At 39.4% G+C, this 16,702-nt stretch overlaps 3 protein-coding genes across 3 annotated transcripts; 1 reads left to right on the top strand and 2 right to left on the bottom strand.

The window, feature by feature from the left end:
- The first annotated feature begins 29 nt into the window (after window positions 1-29).
- Window positions 30-1,477, top strand: anapc11 (APC11 anaphase promoting complex subunit 11 homolog (yeast)). The gene is made up of 4 exons (XM_077719287.1): window positions 30-197; window positions 302-426; window positions 513-678; window positions 767-1,477. The coding sequence occupies exons 2-3, from the start codon at window positions 318-320 to the stop codon at window positions 656-658; spliced, it is 255 nt and encodes an 84-aa protein (XP_077575413.1). The 5' UTR covers window positions 30-197; window positions 302-317; the 3' UTR covers window positions 659-678; window positions 767-1,477.
- A 363-nt stretch (window positions 1,478-1,840) lies between these two features.
- Window positions 1,841-3,690, bottom strand: ppp1r27b (protein phosphatase 1, regulatory subunit 27b). Its single transcript, XM_077719411.1, has 4 exons — window positions 2,952-3,690; window positions 2,676-2,826; window positions 1,988-2,561; window positions 1,841-1,903 (listed from the first exon to the last, which is right to left on the bottom strand). The coding sequence occupies exons 1-3, from the start codon at window positions 3,163-3,165 to the stop codon at window positions 2,435-2,437; spliced, it is 492 nt and encodes a 163-aa protein (XP_077575537.1). The 5' UTR covers window positions 3,166-3,690; the 3' UTR covers window positions 1,841-1,903; window positions 1,988-2,434.
- Window positions 3,691-4,271: 581 nt separating this feature from the next.
- Window positions 4,272-15,876, bottom strand: p4hb (prolyl 4-hydroxylase, beta polypeptide). The gene is made up of 11 exons (XM_077719071.1): window positions 15,526-15,876; window positions 14,031-14,237; window positions 12,374-12,507; window positions 11,670-11,807; window positions 9,706-9,810; window positions 9,488-9,613; window positions 9,205-9,405; window positions 8,601-8,721; window positions 8,004-8,185; window positions 7,525-7,668; window positions 4,272-5,542 (listed from the first exon to the last, which is right to left on the bottom strand). The coding sequence occupies exons 1-11, from the start codon at window positions 15,662-15,664 to the stop codon at window positions 5,483-5,485; spliced, it is 1,557 nt and encodes a 518-aa protein (XP_077575197.1). The 5' UTR covers window positions 15,665-15,876; the 3' UTR covers window positions 4,272-5,482.
- Window positions 15,877-16,702: the final 826 nt, after the last annotated feature.

Genomic DNA, 16,702 nt, shown 5'->3' with positions numbered 1-16,702 from the left:
AAGAGCCATCGTGTTGCTAAGACGCTTCCTAATAAGGTGGAAAGTAGAAAAGAGCAAGACTTCAAACTACAAGAAACACAAATATGTTGGAAATGGACATATGAAAAATCTAATTCACGTGTTGGACTCCTGTGAAATGATTTAATTGAATATTAAACTAAAATTATATAATATTAAGCGAGGAGAGCCGTTGATTGGTGAGTAAAGCAGCAGTCAATACTACTTTAGCTAGAGATTTAGCCATCTTGCTATGCTGAACTGGATGGCGTGGACTCGACTCAAGTTGACAATTCTTTTCTAGTTTATACAAAAGGAGGATGAAAGTCAAGATTAAGAAATGGAATGCAGTTGCCTCGTGGTTGTGGGTTGCTAATGATGAGAGCTGTGGGATCTGTAGGCAAGCTTTCAATGGTTGCTGTCCCGACTGTAAGTATGAATGTAGTAGTGAATACTATCAGAATGACACGAATTTCTGCAGTAACACGATTTATGAGCAATTTACGTTTTAACAGGTAAGGTGCCAGGAGATGATTGCCCGCTGGTCTGGGGTCAGTGTTCCCATTGTTTCCACATGCACTGCATTTTAAAATGGCTCAACTCCCAGCAAGTCCAGCAGCAGTGTCCCATGTGTCGACAGGAGTGGAAGTTTAAAGAATGAACACCTCGAGGTATTTGCCTGTAAGTATTTAAAAAAAAAAATACATTTACAATGCATGCTCACGAATGATCATAATACCGTCTTTTGCGGTTTTTCCATGTACAACAGATATTGTCCGCTAGAGGGCGACAACCCCTTCAAGAAATCTAGTTTCTGCACCAGCAAGAGCAGTCCCACCGTATTTTGCTGTTTAATATACCCCCTATTTAATATACCCGGGTATATTACATGGCACACAAATGGGAAGGTACGATCCACTACGTACGTGATGGGGTGCATCAAAGTTTTGCAGACTACCTGTATTAGGTTTAAATAGGTCATTTAACAGGATTAACCTTAATCTGTTTAATTAGTAAACAAAATAAAAGGCTGCACTTAAAATGCAAGAGATTTTGGTACCTTAGCCAAGTTTACTAATTTAACAGTACAGTCTAAGTGATTTTGTGCAGTCACTTGTTCAATATGGAAAGCACAAGCAGCACGGAAGCTTTCAGAATAAAAGCGGATGGAACTGACTGTCGAACAAAAGCTAGAGCAAAAGCTGATTGAAGGACAAAGCGTTTGAATGTTGTAGCATCAAGGAGAAAAGGGGAAAGAAGCTCACTGCAATGCAAAATTGAACTCTGGCTTGAAAGCTTTGCTGGAGCAGAAAAAAAAAACTAAAGGTTCCTTGCCAAATTAAGGACTGGAGGAGGAAGCTGAAAGTGAGGATGAAGATGAAGTCATCATTGAAGAGAAATCTGTTGCTAACAGCGATTCAGAGTCTTTGTCAGACTAATAACTACTTACTGCTGAATAAAGTCTGACATGGAATTTTAATGAACTTGAGTATGTGTATAATTATGACCCCATGAACACCATACAAATCTTCCCAAAAAAGCTGAGTTGCCGCTTCATAAAAAAGTAATGCATTTTGAAATTTTTTTTATTTACAGGGAAAAATAAGATACATTGTAAAGATACATACATATAGTCAACCACTATTTGTTCTCTTTGTTTTAGTCTTCCCAGCCGGGTGCAGGTCTACAATTTTGTCTCTGGTGGCCTTAGACAGCTCTTTGGTCTTGGCCATAGTAGAGTTTGGGACCTGAGAGGTTGAGGTTGTGGACAGTTGCTTTTTATACAGATTAGTTAAAACACATTCTATTAAAACAGGTATTGAGTAAAGACCTCATTAGCCCTGTTTTACAGCCAGAAATCTTGCTTCAAGTAGGATAATTTGCACAATTGGTAGTTGACTAAATACTTTTTTCCTCCTCACTGTATATTTACATAATTAAAATCATATAAAAGTAGGATAATTTGCACAATTGGTAGTTGACTAAATACTTTTTTTCCTCCTCACTGTATATTTACATAATTAAAATAAAATCATATAAAAAGCATTGTATCAAAAGCCCTAAATATTCAGTTTGGTATAGATCTAAAACATCCTAAAAATGATTTTTTAAACTAAAAACAGAAAAAGAAAATACATTTTGGATTTAAAAAAAAAGTGCAATTCTTGATTTAAAAAGACTCCCTTATAAATCTATAATCTTCATTTGAACTGGAACATAAAACAGTCGGCGCTCTGGATTTACTTTCTTGGGCCGCACAAATGTATAGGGTGGGCCAGATTTGGCCCCAGGGCCACCACTTTGACACCTGTGCACGACACATGTCACCTCCATGGATGAAGCAGCTTTTTTTTCCTGGTCACGGAGGACTTCCATCTGCCTCAGTAGAACAACTGGAACAATCGGACGGGTTTGGCGTCCTTGATATTCTTCCGAGTCAATCGTTGTCAACAATACCAAACAGGTCCAGTAGTTCTGGGTTGATCTCTGGGTCAATTAGGTCACTTGGCTTCTCCCCACAATCATTTTCCAGATTAGGATCAGCACCCAGTGAGAGAAGATAACTGAAAGGAAGAACAATTTCATGTTAATTTCTTACTTAGTAACAAATCCAGGAAGGTCAGTGGAGCGTAAGCGTAATTGTGCGGCTTTAGTCTTGAATTTCATGTGGTGCTCACCGTGCGATGTGAGGGAATCCGTCACTGCAGGCCATGTGCAACGGCGTCCAGCCTTCATCGTCCCTGTGGTGGATATTTGCGCCGTAGTCGACCAACAGCTTCACACACTCCAGGTTGCCAGACAGAACAGCCTCGTGAATGGCAGCCATACCTACAAACACAAAGAATTGAACATCTTAAAGTGCGGTGACATTAACTACTAGTATAGGACCTCAAGTGGGATGGAGAATTGAATAAACTGGCTTGCTTACTAGGCCCGGTTCTACAATCACTCACCAGAGGGGTAGACGGCATCCAGAGTAACCCTTCTGGCTCGGATGAAGCAGCCAATCCTTTCTAGCTCACCATGCCGCACAAAGTCCTGGAAAACGATTTCGTTGGGGAAATGCACACTGCGGATGGGCTTTTGAGACACTGCGCTCTTGCACTTGTCCTGAGCATAAGCTCGAAGTGAAATTGTGTGAGAAGCTGGGAACTGGTAATACTTCATCTTCCACTGTCTGAGTTCAAATTATTCAGAGACAAAAAAAAAAGTAACTCAAAACGATTATCCTCCTCGATGCCTGTTTGTTGAAAACTCTCCCTCTTTGCGAATCAACCGTGGGGAGTTGCTCGTCTGAAAGCCGGACCCCCCCTTGAACCTTTTTATACTCAGTGTGGTTATTTTAAGACAGTCCATGGACTTGCAGTGACAAGACTTGGAAGACGAGCCGCCCTCGGGTCAGCGGTCCTCCCACTCAGCCATGACCCTTTCACCTCCTACAATTCGACACATTGCTATGAAAGGTAGTGGTGATATCACATTTTCAGGGTGACGACAACATAGTCAAAGAGGGAAGACACAGGGAAGGTAATGCCATCTGTTTTAAGACTCATGTGATACTAACTTACTAAACACATGCCGTTTTCAGACTACTTACATTTACGACGCAATTTAAGAACCACTCCACCCCAATTGTGAAATAGTGCTAAACATGGGGAAGCTAAAAGTAAACAAAAAAATAACCCCTTTAAGATTTGCTCTTTAATTTTAGAGCATTACAATGTGTAAAATTATTAAAAATATACCGAATATTTCCCCAGTATTGCGCCACAACTGGCAGTAACTTGACTTCAGATCGGCTTTTCAGGCCACGAGATTCACAGATCTAAAATAGATTCTAATAACATAAAAGGAAAAATTCTGAGAAATAACTCTGAAGGCCACCAATTGCTCTTTTTGCAATTATCAGTATAACTTTCAAACAGCCTGAAAATTCGGCCATTTTACACGACCTGTCACATTGCAATTGTAGGTTTAGGTGAAAGAACAAATATTTCCTCACCTTTGGTAGGGATCTGTTTCAAGCTTTACATTTTGGCTTTTTTTTCCTGGCAGAGTTGAGGCTTTTGTTCAAAATACCACAGGGCAAATTCAGCAGATTAGAATTTTTGTAGTAAAGAAAGAAATGTAAGGTTTCGTGCTTAAAAACAGAACCTTGACCATGTTCTCCACACCTTGTAAAAAGTAATCTTATGGTCCAAGAACCTTACACAGAACTGTAAGCGAAAATGTACCACATTACAGACAATTCAACAAACCAAGAGCGAAAGCAATTTTGTGTCAGATTTTGTTTATTGGCCATCATGTCACATTTTCCAAATTAATCTGGATATGATGGAATGCTTTGAGTATTCCTCACCTCTGTACAGATGTCAATTGTATCACCTCACTCTACCTAATGCCACCACCTACTGCAGTACACTAAAAAATACACAAACATTTTCATCATCCCGACTAGGAAAACTAGTTATTCAACCCATGGAACGTCACTCACGCATACAGTAAAAAGTAGTGTATAAGTAGAGCCGAAATGGGATACAGATGGTACGGTATGGGCGAGTGGTGGTGCTGTGCAACTGCTTCCTACATGTATCAGAATAACAAACATGAATATAGCGCACCTGTTAATTTTTGTAACGATAAAGAATCTCGAAAGAGGCGTGAACGCAGTGCAACTTTTCAGAACTGGCTCCCAAAAGAATAACCATCCATGGCCTGAGGGTGTGTGTATGTATGTGTGTGCATGTGTGTGTGTGTGTGTCCAAGCGCCAACTCTGCCCCATCAAGGCCAACTGGCTACAATTGGGCACGATGGTCAAACATAAAAAAAGTACTAAATAAAAAAAAAAAAACAAGAACACTCAGTTAAAGCAATTAAATAACTCACCCCCGCCCCCAAACCTCCCAAAAGTTAGCGTTTGTTCCGTTAAACAAAAAAATAAAACACGAAGGTCAGTAGACCCCCACAGAAAGTGAGGAGTTATTTGTTTGGAAGTGACAGGGATGGAAGGGGTTTAAAAAAATTAAAAAAAAACTAAAAAAAAAAAAAAAAATCCACCACCACTTCCACACTGAAGGCATGTTCTTCAGATATTGGTCTAAGCTACATGTGTAGGGCCTTTTGCTACACTGTGAGGGGCTCCTTTTACTGAAAAAGCACAAGTAGAGTCCATTTGTCCCTTGAGAGCTTGATCCTGACAAAAGCAATTGGACCAAACTCCTTAAGTGCACAGATGAAAGCTGAAGTGTACTTTGTTGAAAGAGCAAAATTAAACAATTTATGAGGTTCTCGTTGCCAATACGTGATCTTCTGTGGGTGCCCTCTTCAAATAGAACGAGACCTTTCGGGGGGGAAGAAGCTTGTACCAATATACGGGACTGGGCAACTATAGGGGGAAATCATGGTCTCAGTAGAAGGACACGGTCTATAAAGAGTGACGGTAACTGGCAGGAGGGGCGGCGCGGGACTCTTCTACCAGCTTCTTTAAAACTCGTCGTGTTTACTCTCGACAACAGATTCCTCTTCATCCGTGTCGTCCGCATCCTGCAAATTAATTGAAATGCATATTTACTATTTGATCTACCATCATTCAGAGATCTCCAAATTGCACTGATTGTGGCCTTAGAATAATTAACCAAATATAAATATAGATCTCAAAATAAAATAGGCTCAGTAGTTAGGTTGCAACAGAGACATTGCATCTTGTACTTGCAATGTCTTGCACAGTCTAGTCTGTGAGCAGCTGGGGGTGGGTAAAAGATGCTAATGTTAGAGGTACGGCACGTGTGCTACTGCAGGCTTTGGGTAGCCAAAGCCCAGTAAACTGTTACGACAGCTGTAGTATATTTGTGGATATTGGGGGAGGGATCCTGGCAGTTGATACGCCGCAATTGGACTTCTGAGAAAGAGACGTGCTATAATAAGCGGCACGTAAGAATAGTAAATGGCACACCTACAATGCACGCCTTCTAATTAAAAGCCATCAATGTGCAATTGGGATCAAGACACGTTAACACCTTTAATTACATTAGTTTAAACACTTTAATCAGTTCTTGGCTTTAATTGCGAATATTTTACATAACATTCCCAATGCAGTATTTCAGAAGTTGAAGCGCACACATTTACATGGATGCCAAGCTCTCCGTTAAGAAAGATTTTAGCCGAAACACCATGACAATACAAAATCTTTCAATGTGTTTTACTTAGAAAATACTGATACAAACTACCGGGTGTGTTTGTGTGTTAACGTTAGCTTCCTTCTTACACTGGACTACTGCAATAATAGAAAATATTTTTGTATGCTTGGCTCATTTTAATACATAAAAAAGTAATTTCTCGTGTGTTTCTCACATCTTTCCTACAAAAGTGGGACACTGATAATTCTTAAAGAGTTGTTGGTATTTTGGAACCAATTCATTTCTTAAAGTAGCAACACCACTGTACCATACTAGTGATGGGGCATTGTGATTTATAATTAACTTTTAAAAAAGGGATCAACAACACCAACACTGACAGGGATCGGAAATTAGAGTTGCCTATTAATTAAAACCAATCCTTGGCAGTAAATGTCCAACACATTTTAACTACAAATGGTGACAATGAATGATCAGTTAAATGGATTGGCCGCTCATCACCATTTAATGAGCTAATGTCTTTTTGTGATAATACGCCAATGGCGAGAATTGCCAAAATCAAGACTGAAGAGCTGTAAAAGATGTAGGGTACAAGCTTCTAATTTATTGCTGGTGGCTGTGGTTTAAATTGTGTTAGCCAAATACAAGGCAAGAGTGTAATGTCTACTTGTTGCCTCCTTTCCAGAACGTTTCGACTCATCTGTAACAAAACACTGCCAAATCTGATTTGGTATCACTGCATTTGGAAGGCAACAAAGTGGGCCACCCACTTCTAAATGTTACCAGCTGAAACCCCAACGTGACCCTTTACTCTTTTATGGATGACCAAAAGCTGAATGCTTTAACCTTAGTGTTAATTTATCGGGTTTAGAAAGCATAACCCTAAAATTGAAAAAAATGCATATGAACACTTGGATACTAAATAAAAGTGCACTTTTAATGTGTACCTGATGCATCTCCACCAAAGGGCCCTGAATTGAAGCATATAATTGGTGGCACACACATTTGAAGTGTCCAAAATCAATGTATGAATTCACAAGCAGGTGTCACAGCTCATTTATGTGATACCGTGAGCTCCAGACATAAGTTAATGTGCTAATTTAAAAAGACAGACGTGTGAAGCCCATATAAAAATAAATAAAAGCGTTGTTTGTTCTGCAAGTATTGCCCATACGAACCTTGCAACGCCGGGGCACAAATGACACATCATTCCGGCCTAATGTCTATCGTTGTCCATTAATTTAATATAAGACTGGTTGGCTTTGATAATCTCTCTAAAAATGGATTGGTGGTCTGCTAATGCCAATTGCAGTATATATGATCGCAATATACACTGGAAGGGGTACTTTTGATAGGAAATGAATTGGTACCACTGATTGGTGACAATCTTACCTCAGCAAAGTCTTGGTCATATTCATCATCATCATCTTCTTCTTCATCATTATCATCACTAGCGGGTGCTCCTCCCTCTGTACCACCGCTCTCCAAGAACTTGGTGAGACCTTCCAGTGTTCTCTCCCCATTGTAGTCAATCACCTGTTAAAATCAAACCTCATCTTCAATGTGTCACTTGTACCAACCTGTAATCTATGGAATAATCCAGCTAGGGTACAATCATTTCATTCTGGGCAGCAATGAAAATGCCAATGCCAATTATGAAAATACTAAACAAAAGCCTAATGCCTAGAAGATTGATGTTGTCACGCTCACATTACAATGTAGTTAGCGATGCTAAATCAAGAAGCAGTAATGACACTTTGGATGCAAGCTTCCATCAATCTTTATAAATACACCAGATTTCTGAGTGTGTGGTGAAAGGTCACACAAGGTTTGTGTAATGTTTTGACTTGTTGTAAGAGGAAATGAAATACCTTCCGTTCGTCTCCCACAGGGAAGAACTTCAAAGTAGGGAAGCTGTGAACTTTGACGGCCTCCACCTCATTGGCTGTAGAATCCATCTTGGCCACAACAATGTCTGCACTGTCCTTGTACTTCTCAGCCAGCTTTTCCCAGATAGGAGTCAGCTGCTTGCAATGGCCACACCAAGGGGCATCTGTAACAACACAACAGTATTTTAAACAAATTCAAAATTAACATGTTAGCTAAAAGGCCTATTTAACAGCAAAAACATCACTATACATTCCATGCATCCAACACCCCTATCACCTGTTGCAAGATGGAGAAGCTAAACGACAACTGAACTGAAAAGAATACCCGCAAAAATAGCACACATTTGGATGGGAAATAACCCAGCAGCTATTTTTAATGGGTCTTTTCAGCATCAGTGTCTGGTAACAATACAGACAGCAGGAGTGGTCAAGCAATGGCATGTGTGAAGTCTAGACTTTCTACCCCTTGAAACCAAAAAGGATTAAAAAAAAAAAACACTTCAACAGGTGAACTATTTGGCCCCTTGTCATTTTTAGCTATTTGCTCAGTGTTTTTGGTAGACCAACAAGAACTCTTACAAAATTCAACAAAGACGTTCTTCTTGGGATCAAAGGCAACCTCCTCAAAATTTTTGCCAACCAGAACTTTGACAGGGGTTTGGTCCCAGTCTTTGGGAATGTCTTGGCTCATCAGGTGAGGCTGTGGAGAGGAGACAGTAGAACAGTCACTTCATGTATTATATTGTGTTGTAATACTTGTTTTATTATCAAGAACGTCATTTCAGAGGCTTCGTTATGAGACTAGGGTTTCACAGGTGTGACTACACAGGACTACATGTCACCCTTAGGCTAGATAAGCCCATGATGTTTATTTATACCTGCATATAAGGGTTAGTACTCAAGGATAAAGTTCCACAATTCTCTCCCTTATTTCTGGTGTGGCTTCAATTAATTCACATGTTGCCAATTTATCAATCAGAAACAAAGCCATGACAGGTAATCCTCGTATCATTGAAACACAATACATTATATAAACTTTTGGCTTCAAAGAAGGTAACAAAGCCTCACATTATTGTTAGATGGTCTAAAACAGGAGTTTTAATCTGCTTCAACTTCATTCCATGAAGTGTATGAATACTACTGGTGTCAAGTGTAGGCATCAAAGAAATGTCAAATGGGTTACCTTCAATTTGCCTTCTTTAAATTCGGTGCAGAATTTGACAATGGCTTCTGCAGTGATGGTTTCAATCGCTGGCTTATACTTTGTCATCTCATCCTCCAGAGTGATCAGGCGGATAGCTGGGCACTCTTCTTTCTTTAGGCCGAAAAACTCCAGAATGCGCTGGTTATCATCAACCTCGCTATCGATGAAAATGAAGAGGATCTAGATTTTGGAAAGGGAGGGCAGTGAAAAACTAGGCTTGGCTGAATGATGGACGTTGGAGGTTCGAAGGAAGTGGACGTACCTGCCCCTTGAAGGACTCTGCAGCTTTCTTAAATTGATCCATTTTCTCCTGGAAGTCTGAGGCTGCTTTTGGAAGGAACATGAGAATGTGGGACTTGATCTCACCTCCAAAAATTTTAGGGGCAGTCTAAGGATAAAATATGTGACAATGTCAATTGTTTTACTGTGGTTTACTTTAGAAAGGAAGAGGAGATGATTGATATTACTAAAACCAATTACCTGTTCAGTGAACTCAATGACCAGAGGAAGCTGGTTGGCTTTGACAAAAGACAGAATTCCTTCTTTAGTAAGCTCGCCATCAAAGGTGTTGCGTCCCTCATCAAACTGAAAACAGAATGAGATCCAATGAGTCAAGACACAAATGTTCCCATTTTGTCTACTGGTAAACACCCCAAATCAAATTTACCAGACAACCATTACCAAATCCCCTTGTCCTTCCGAGCTTTGCGGGGGCCAAACGGGTAAACAAACATTTCTGTTAATAGCTGATGTCATATTGGCCAAGCAGCTTTTACCGGCACACGAGAGCAAAGTGCAGTGTGGGAAAACAACACGTGGGTACTAATTAGGTCTGAAATTTAAGACCCTGTTGTGGTAAACAAGTGGAAGCTCACAGCTGTTTATCAGAGTAGCTGTTTTGAGTTAGTTTGCAGGCAAAGTGCCCAAATGACAGTCATGTTTTTAATTCTGCTCGGATCGTCACATGAACACATGGCTGTTATCGAAAGGATTGACACTCAGTTTATAGCAGCTCATCATGACTACTTGGTTATTTTAGCCAAGCTTCTAACGCTACAGCAGACAACCTCACAAAACCTCTTTAATTCCTTCTTGTTTTGACCAAAAGTCAGTCAATAATAAGATATATAAGACACCCATCGTATGATATAGAACTCGGCACTATAGAACTACTAAATTGTTTCTGTTGAGGGTATTATGAATTATTTTTGCACATTTAATGAAGACAAGGGATTATTGTAGTGTTGTATTTATTTTAATTATTAGGATGTTTCTGGAATCTTTGAAAAGTAGTTATATGACAAGAATATTTTGATGGTATCCATATGGCTGCAGTATTTGCTTCATTGGTTTTTTAGTAAGCATTTATTTATTATGTGGTGTACATCAATTTTCTTAAAAATGATAGGAACAATATTAAAAACTTCATTTCAAGTTATAAATTATGAAATTATATTCCTTTGATTTTACAAAGCTTCATTATGGACCTTGAACTAGTTGCGGACACAGAATCTAAGATAGGAAAGGTTCCCTGATAAGAGTCCCTGGTAGTGCTTGTACAGTTTAAAAAAATGCTTACATTGTTGTATCAACAATGTTAAAGTACTAACTTTTCAATTGTATAAGGTCATAGCACTCTATTATCGTTTCAAGAAGTACATGGACAATTTGGTTTACTTTCATCAGCTTCAGAGAAAAATCATCTAACCCAATTGACTTTACTTGCTGGCATTATTCCAAGGGAAGTTCTTGCAAGGGAATCATGTCAAAAGAAACGTGGCAGAGAATCCCTCAGACGTGCTTAAATTAGCATCACCAAGTGGATACCCTCCCTCAAGTCAACGGCATCACATTACCATCATGTAAATCAGAGACCGCAGCTGGCTGAATGAGGAGCGTAATTAAATAAGTGCTCACGTGAGGCCGCAAATGACTCCTTTAATAGAATCTTTCATTTTTTTCTATTCAAACTAATTCAGTTCAATTTAACCTTCAAGGTTGTGGGGTTCAGAGGGGGGGGGATCCTACACTGAAAGTAGGCAATAAATCAATATCATGGATTAAATTTAGTTTTGTATCATGTTTCTATTTCAAGAGATTCAAAAAAGATTTGGGGCCAAAATAAAAATCTTAAACCAGTTATACTATAATTCCTCAAGTAATAGATAATTAGGAAACAAACAAAAAAGACGGGTTAAAAAAAAAAAAAAAAAAAAAGGAAACCCAGGTTTCTTGCAAAAATGGCAACGTGTAGAGGAACCGCACCAAAAGTTATTTGGTCCAGATCAAAGAAACCGAACGATGGACTTTGCTGGCGTGAAGAAGCCATAAATTTAGACTGCTTTTCCGACACCTTCAATATAAGTAAGCCATCAATCTTGAGGAAACATATTCCTTAATGTCAATATATAGTACGCTGGTAACAAATATTTAAGTGCTCTTACCTTCTTAAAGAGAACAATGCCATCTTGGGTGACCTCAAACTTGGTGAAAATGGCATCGTCTGAGGTCTTGCCGAAAGGAACATCTTCGATTGCTTCAGCTGCCATTTCAAATGCCTTAGCTCCAGCAGACTCCATATCCTATGAAAGAATCAACCGAATTGTAAATATATATTATATATAAAATACATATTTTACGCCAAGACCATGGCAGTAGACAGAAAGGCCATGCAGAGAGTGATTAACACTGCCCAGACGATTGTCGGCTGCTCTTCGCCCTCGTTACCTCAGAAGAGCCAGGAACATTGTCGGGGACCCATACCACCCTGGTCACAACCTGTTCCAGCTGCTGCCTTCTGGCATACGCGATAGGTCTCACAAAGTATAGACAAATGGGCTTAATGACAGTTTTTTTCCCACATCCATAAGGACTCTAAACTTGCAGTAGCACGACACACAATCCCTTCTGTGTAATAACTTTGGGGTGAGGTAAAATGAAGACGTTGGGCGGTTATCTGCCTCCCACTGGCTGACTGAAGATAAGTAAGGAGTCAGTGATGATGATGATTATTATTATTAATAAATATATATTTTTTAAAAAGACAGCCCCATTAGCTAAGTAAGTTGAAAGTATCACATCTTGAATATACAATTTCTGTGAAAATCCTAGCAGAGTGAGTTTAAACCACAATAGAAAATTTGCTTACCTTAAAGAACCCTACGACCACCACCTCATGGTCTGCTATTAAGGACTGGGCAGCTGTGACGTCAGCCAGGACAGCGACTGCGGGGCCTGTGCGCTTCTTGAGCCAGCTGACAAAGTCATCAGCTTGCCTTCCAGCTGAAACCAGAACAAGAATAAACAATTTACCAATTTTTAGTCATTATTATGTAACTGAAAGTGTTACTTGAGTGAAATTGCAAGTATCTTAACATTGACTGAAGTGGAAGTTGAAGATATTAACAAAATTGAGATAGTTTGTACTAAATAGTGACAAAGGTATGTGGTAATGTATACATTAATGCAGTTGTATACATTCCAGGAAATATAGTTAGACTAAATTATATATATATAAAAAACCTTGACATAACTTCATGACAAGGGCCACAATTCAAAGACACACTGGCCAACAATTTTAAAATATTGATCATTACCATGTTTTGTTTTTAGGGTGTGAGGGGTACCCCAAACCTAAAACTAACCCCCTGTAAACCAACACTTGACTTGATTCTGCAAAGATTTGCAGTAATTGCTTATAGATCATTAGCAAGTGTTCTCATCCCTGCACTGGGAAGAGCAGCAATTCATGCCAATTTAAACAACTCAGGAGTAAACGGTTGCTTATAATGAACAACAGACAAAGAAGCAATGACAACTCTAAAAGAGAAGTAAATAGATGGTCTAGGACAAGCAACACCGAAAAAGGCCACAAGGTGACAGCGTTTTTCAAACACCAGCACACAAGAAAATTCTACCATTATAAATGGCTTTTTTTATGGTTAAATTTTTTTATATTTGATATAGTAAAGAAGAATGTTCAAAATCATAACTCAAAGTTAACTCACCATTAGCAAGCCTCCTTTCCCATCTGTATGTCAGCTATCAACGGGGTAGGTAGTTTATTCTTACGGAAGTTAACTTTTACACTCATGTTATTTCGAACACTACCTAATGAGTAAGAAAAACACTATAGTACTGACCATTATGAGAAGTGCATTTACATGAGCTACAACAAATTAAAAAAAGACAAATTGATAACTAATACATTTCATTATCCATTGTTTGATTTGTGCAGTTACATAAAAAATGATTCACAGTCAAAGGGCATTAATTTTATGATCTATCTGTGTCTGTTGTTGAAGAGTATGCAAGACTTCCCCCTCCTTTTAAAATAGCCAATGGGAAGCTCAATGTGCGTATAAAACAATTGAATATCTTCCAATGAGAAAGCACTTTCCGGGTCACCTTTAATTCTTGAGGAATAGGAATGTGGCAATGTAATTATGTGGAGTGTGCTTCGTCTGTGTTTGGTCTTAATTTATGTAGCTATTAAACAGATATCAACAGTCCACTTACTTTTAAAACATTGGCACAAATTCCAAAGTACTACATAAATATTTGAAAACAGGCAAATGGAACAAATACACACTCCACAGTTGTCCCGTTGTTTGATTTTAGCTTACAGGTGCAAATTACACACGTGCTCAATGAAGACTTGTTTAAACATGTGCACCCAAAAGCCTAATCGAACTACATTTAGGACTAGGTAATAGTCCAAAGATTTTATGCAGCCTATTTCAAAGCATAACACCAATGTTTTCAAAGTATCCATACAAACGCAGATGTTCAGAGAAATAGTTTACCCGAGTACTCTTTGGGGGATTCCTTGTCTCCTCCCTTGAAGAACTTGATGGTAGGATATCCACGGACACCAAAATCTTGGGCTAGGTCGGTCTCTTCGGTGGCGTCAACCTTACCCAGGCGGATCTCTAAACCCTCTCCCTTCAATATGCCAGCAGCTTTGGCATACTCTGGAGCCAGAGCCTTGCAGTGACCGCACCATGGGGCATCTAAAGGAGGCAGTACAGACAAATTAGGAAGTGCACCTAATACAAAGATAAGTTTCATTTGCGTCGTTGAAGCCCGAGCACAACTGCTTCAAACTTTGTCAGACGCACTACTTGATGATGGTCAAAATAAGGGTTTAGTGTGAAATTGGTAGTCATTTTGTTTGTTGTTTCACAAATACATATCAGTAGAGAATAACTATAGGAGAATCCATCAATGCTAATTCAACAATAAATAAAATCTATCGTTTCCCGTTTGGTTTAGCAGGCAGGGCACATTTATTGAACCTTTGTAGAGTCTGGTCATACAGCAGGTGAAGCTATGAACAAGCCTTTCCTAGTATTAATTAATTTTTTCTAATGCATACAGTTATGTACTTTGGTTGTCTCGTTCAAACAAACTAGTGAAAGTATAAATGCAAGAACATAATAAACATCTGAAATTGCACAAATTAATGAAAAAACATAACCGAACATGACATAAATAATCATATAACTAGGTCTGATTAACGTTGGTCATTCACAGAACGGATCTCATGTTCAATTCACTTTTGTTATTACTCATCTGTCAATGTGCTAATTAATTGCATTTGTGAGCCAAGTTTGTTAGCAAATATTCTCAGATCATGGCAAAAAAATAGTGGGTTTAGGCTACAGCGAGAAAAGTTAGTTGGATTAGATTAAAATGCTTATGTGCAGTCTGTTAAATTGGCTGATGAAAGTTTGTGAAGTACACGTCAACTTAGAGCCACTACCCTACTAAATTCCTTTCCTGGTGAGAAATACGTAGCAATACGTGTCACTCCCATTGTCCAGTCATTGGCTTGTCCGACCCACGGCGCATTGTGAATGGTGCACGGTATATTGACAGCGATTGCCATTAAACCCATTTGATCTGTCACTGAAACAAATCATCTTTCCGCGCCATCGACGGCGATAAACGTCAACTCTATTTTAGAGTGAATCTACTTCAATGGAAGTCAATGAGTTAAACTTCACATATGACACGTCAGTGTAAAAATGATTGTGATGATGCTCAGTAGAATACTCGCATTTTTTGAGTGACTGCAAAGGATCTTAGGGTCATTGTTTTTTTTTTTCGAACATAAAAAAGTCAATTTTAGTAGCAAAATGAGCCTGACGACAGAAATTCGTCAATTTGCAGTGACAAACTGTCGAACGTAACAAAGTTTACAGCTATTCATGACAGACGAGTATGTCAAGTACGCCAATGTAGACAACTAAAGTCCGGCGAACTTAGCGGTTTTGAAGCATATTTAGTCGTACTCACAGAATTCTACCAGGATGTTAGGATGCGCCGAAAGAGCCTCATCAAAGTTACTCTTCGTCAGAATCAGAACGTCGTCTTCTTCGGCGATCTCAGCTCGACTGGCTACAGCTAATGTGCACAGGATGAAAAACTTGAGCATTTTTGCTTTCTAGCGTGCTCTTCCGCAGAGAAAAAAAGCTGGCGGGAGATGCAATGGGGGAAGTTGATACTACAAAAGTTGAGTCTTTCAATTTACTCGTTGTGTATTCTTTTACGGGGTTAAGATTAGTAGCTTGGTATTTTATGTACCGCTACTAACGTGGCAGTGCAAGCAGAAACCAGAGGGGATAGCAGCTCTGCGCATGCGTATTTATCAGGCCCTAAGCAGTTCGTGTTGAATTGTGACTGGACCGCAGCTGCACGCACCTGGAAGTGAAAACTACGTCGAATGTCTTTCTTCCTCGACTTCTTGCTCTTCCTCTGTGTTAGCGTCAGCGCCCCCTGGTGGATATAATAAGAGCTAGAGGATGGAGCAGCAGGTGGTCCGGCAGAGTCAGTGGTTAGCACGTGGGAGACCTGGGTTCAAATCCAGGTTGGTCCACCTGTTTGGAGTTTGCATGTTCACCCCGAGCCGGTGTGGGTTTTCTCCAGGTAATCCGGTTTGCTCCCACATTACACCACACCCTAGACTGGTCGCCAGTCAGCTGCAGGGCACAGAGAGACAAACGGCCATCCGTAACCATGGAAACATGCAAACTCCACACTGGAGGACAGACCTGGAATCGAACCCAGAACTGTGAGGCTGATGCGCTAACTACTCATCGGCCAGGCCACCCCTTTATGTGAATAAACTAAACCAAACCAACACAAATATAATACATGATCATGTCTTCTTTTGCGCTTTCTATTTCTATTAAACAATTGCTTAAATGGTAATAAAAAGCACTTGCAATATTCATTTGTCCAGTTGGTTGAAATAGTTGTTAAATACTCATCACTGAGAAGTTTTGAATAAATGTGCAAATCACTTGAGAAGCAGGTCATCTGGTTCCATCAGTGCCAACATCCTGGTCAGTTGTTTAATTTATTGTCACATGAGGAAAATGTCAGCGAAAACAGCATCTGTGCAAAGACGAGCCAATATACTGGAATATTAACGTCATGCTTAGTATGCCTGCTAAACAAACACAATAGATGA

The sequence above is a fragment of the Stigmatopora nigra genome, chromosome 6 (assembly GCF_051989575.1).
Source record: "Stigmatopora nigra isolate UIUO_SnigA chromosome 6, RoL_Snig_1.1, whole genome shotgun sequence".
Taxonomy (NCBI): Eukaryota; Metazoa; Chordata; class Actinopteri; order Syngnathiformes; family Syngnathidae; genus Stigmatopora; species Stigmatopora nigra.
This window is presented reverse-complemented; position numbering and strand designations above follow the sequence as displayed.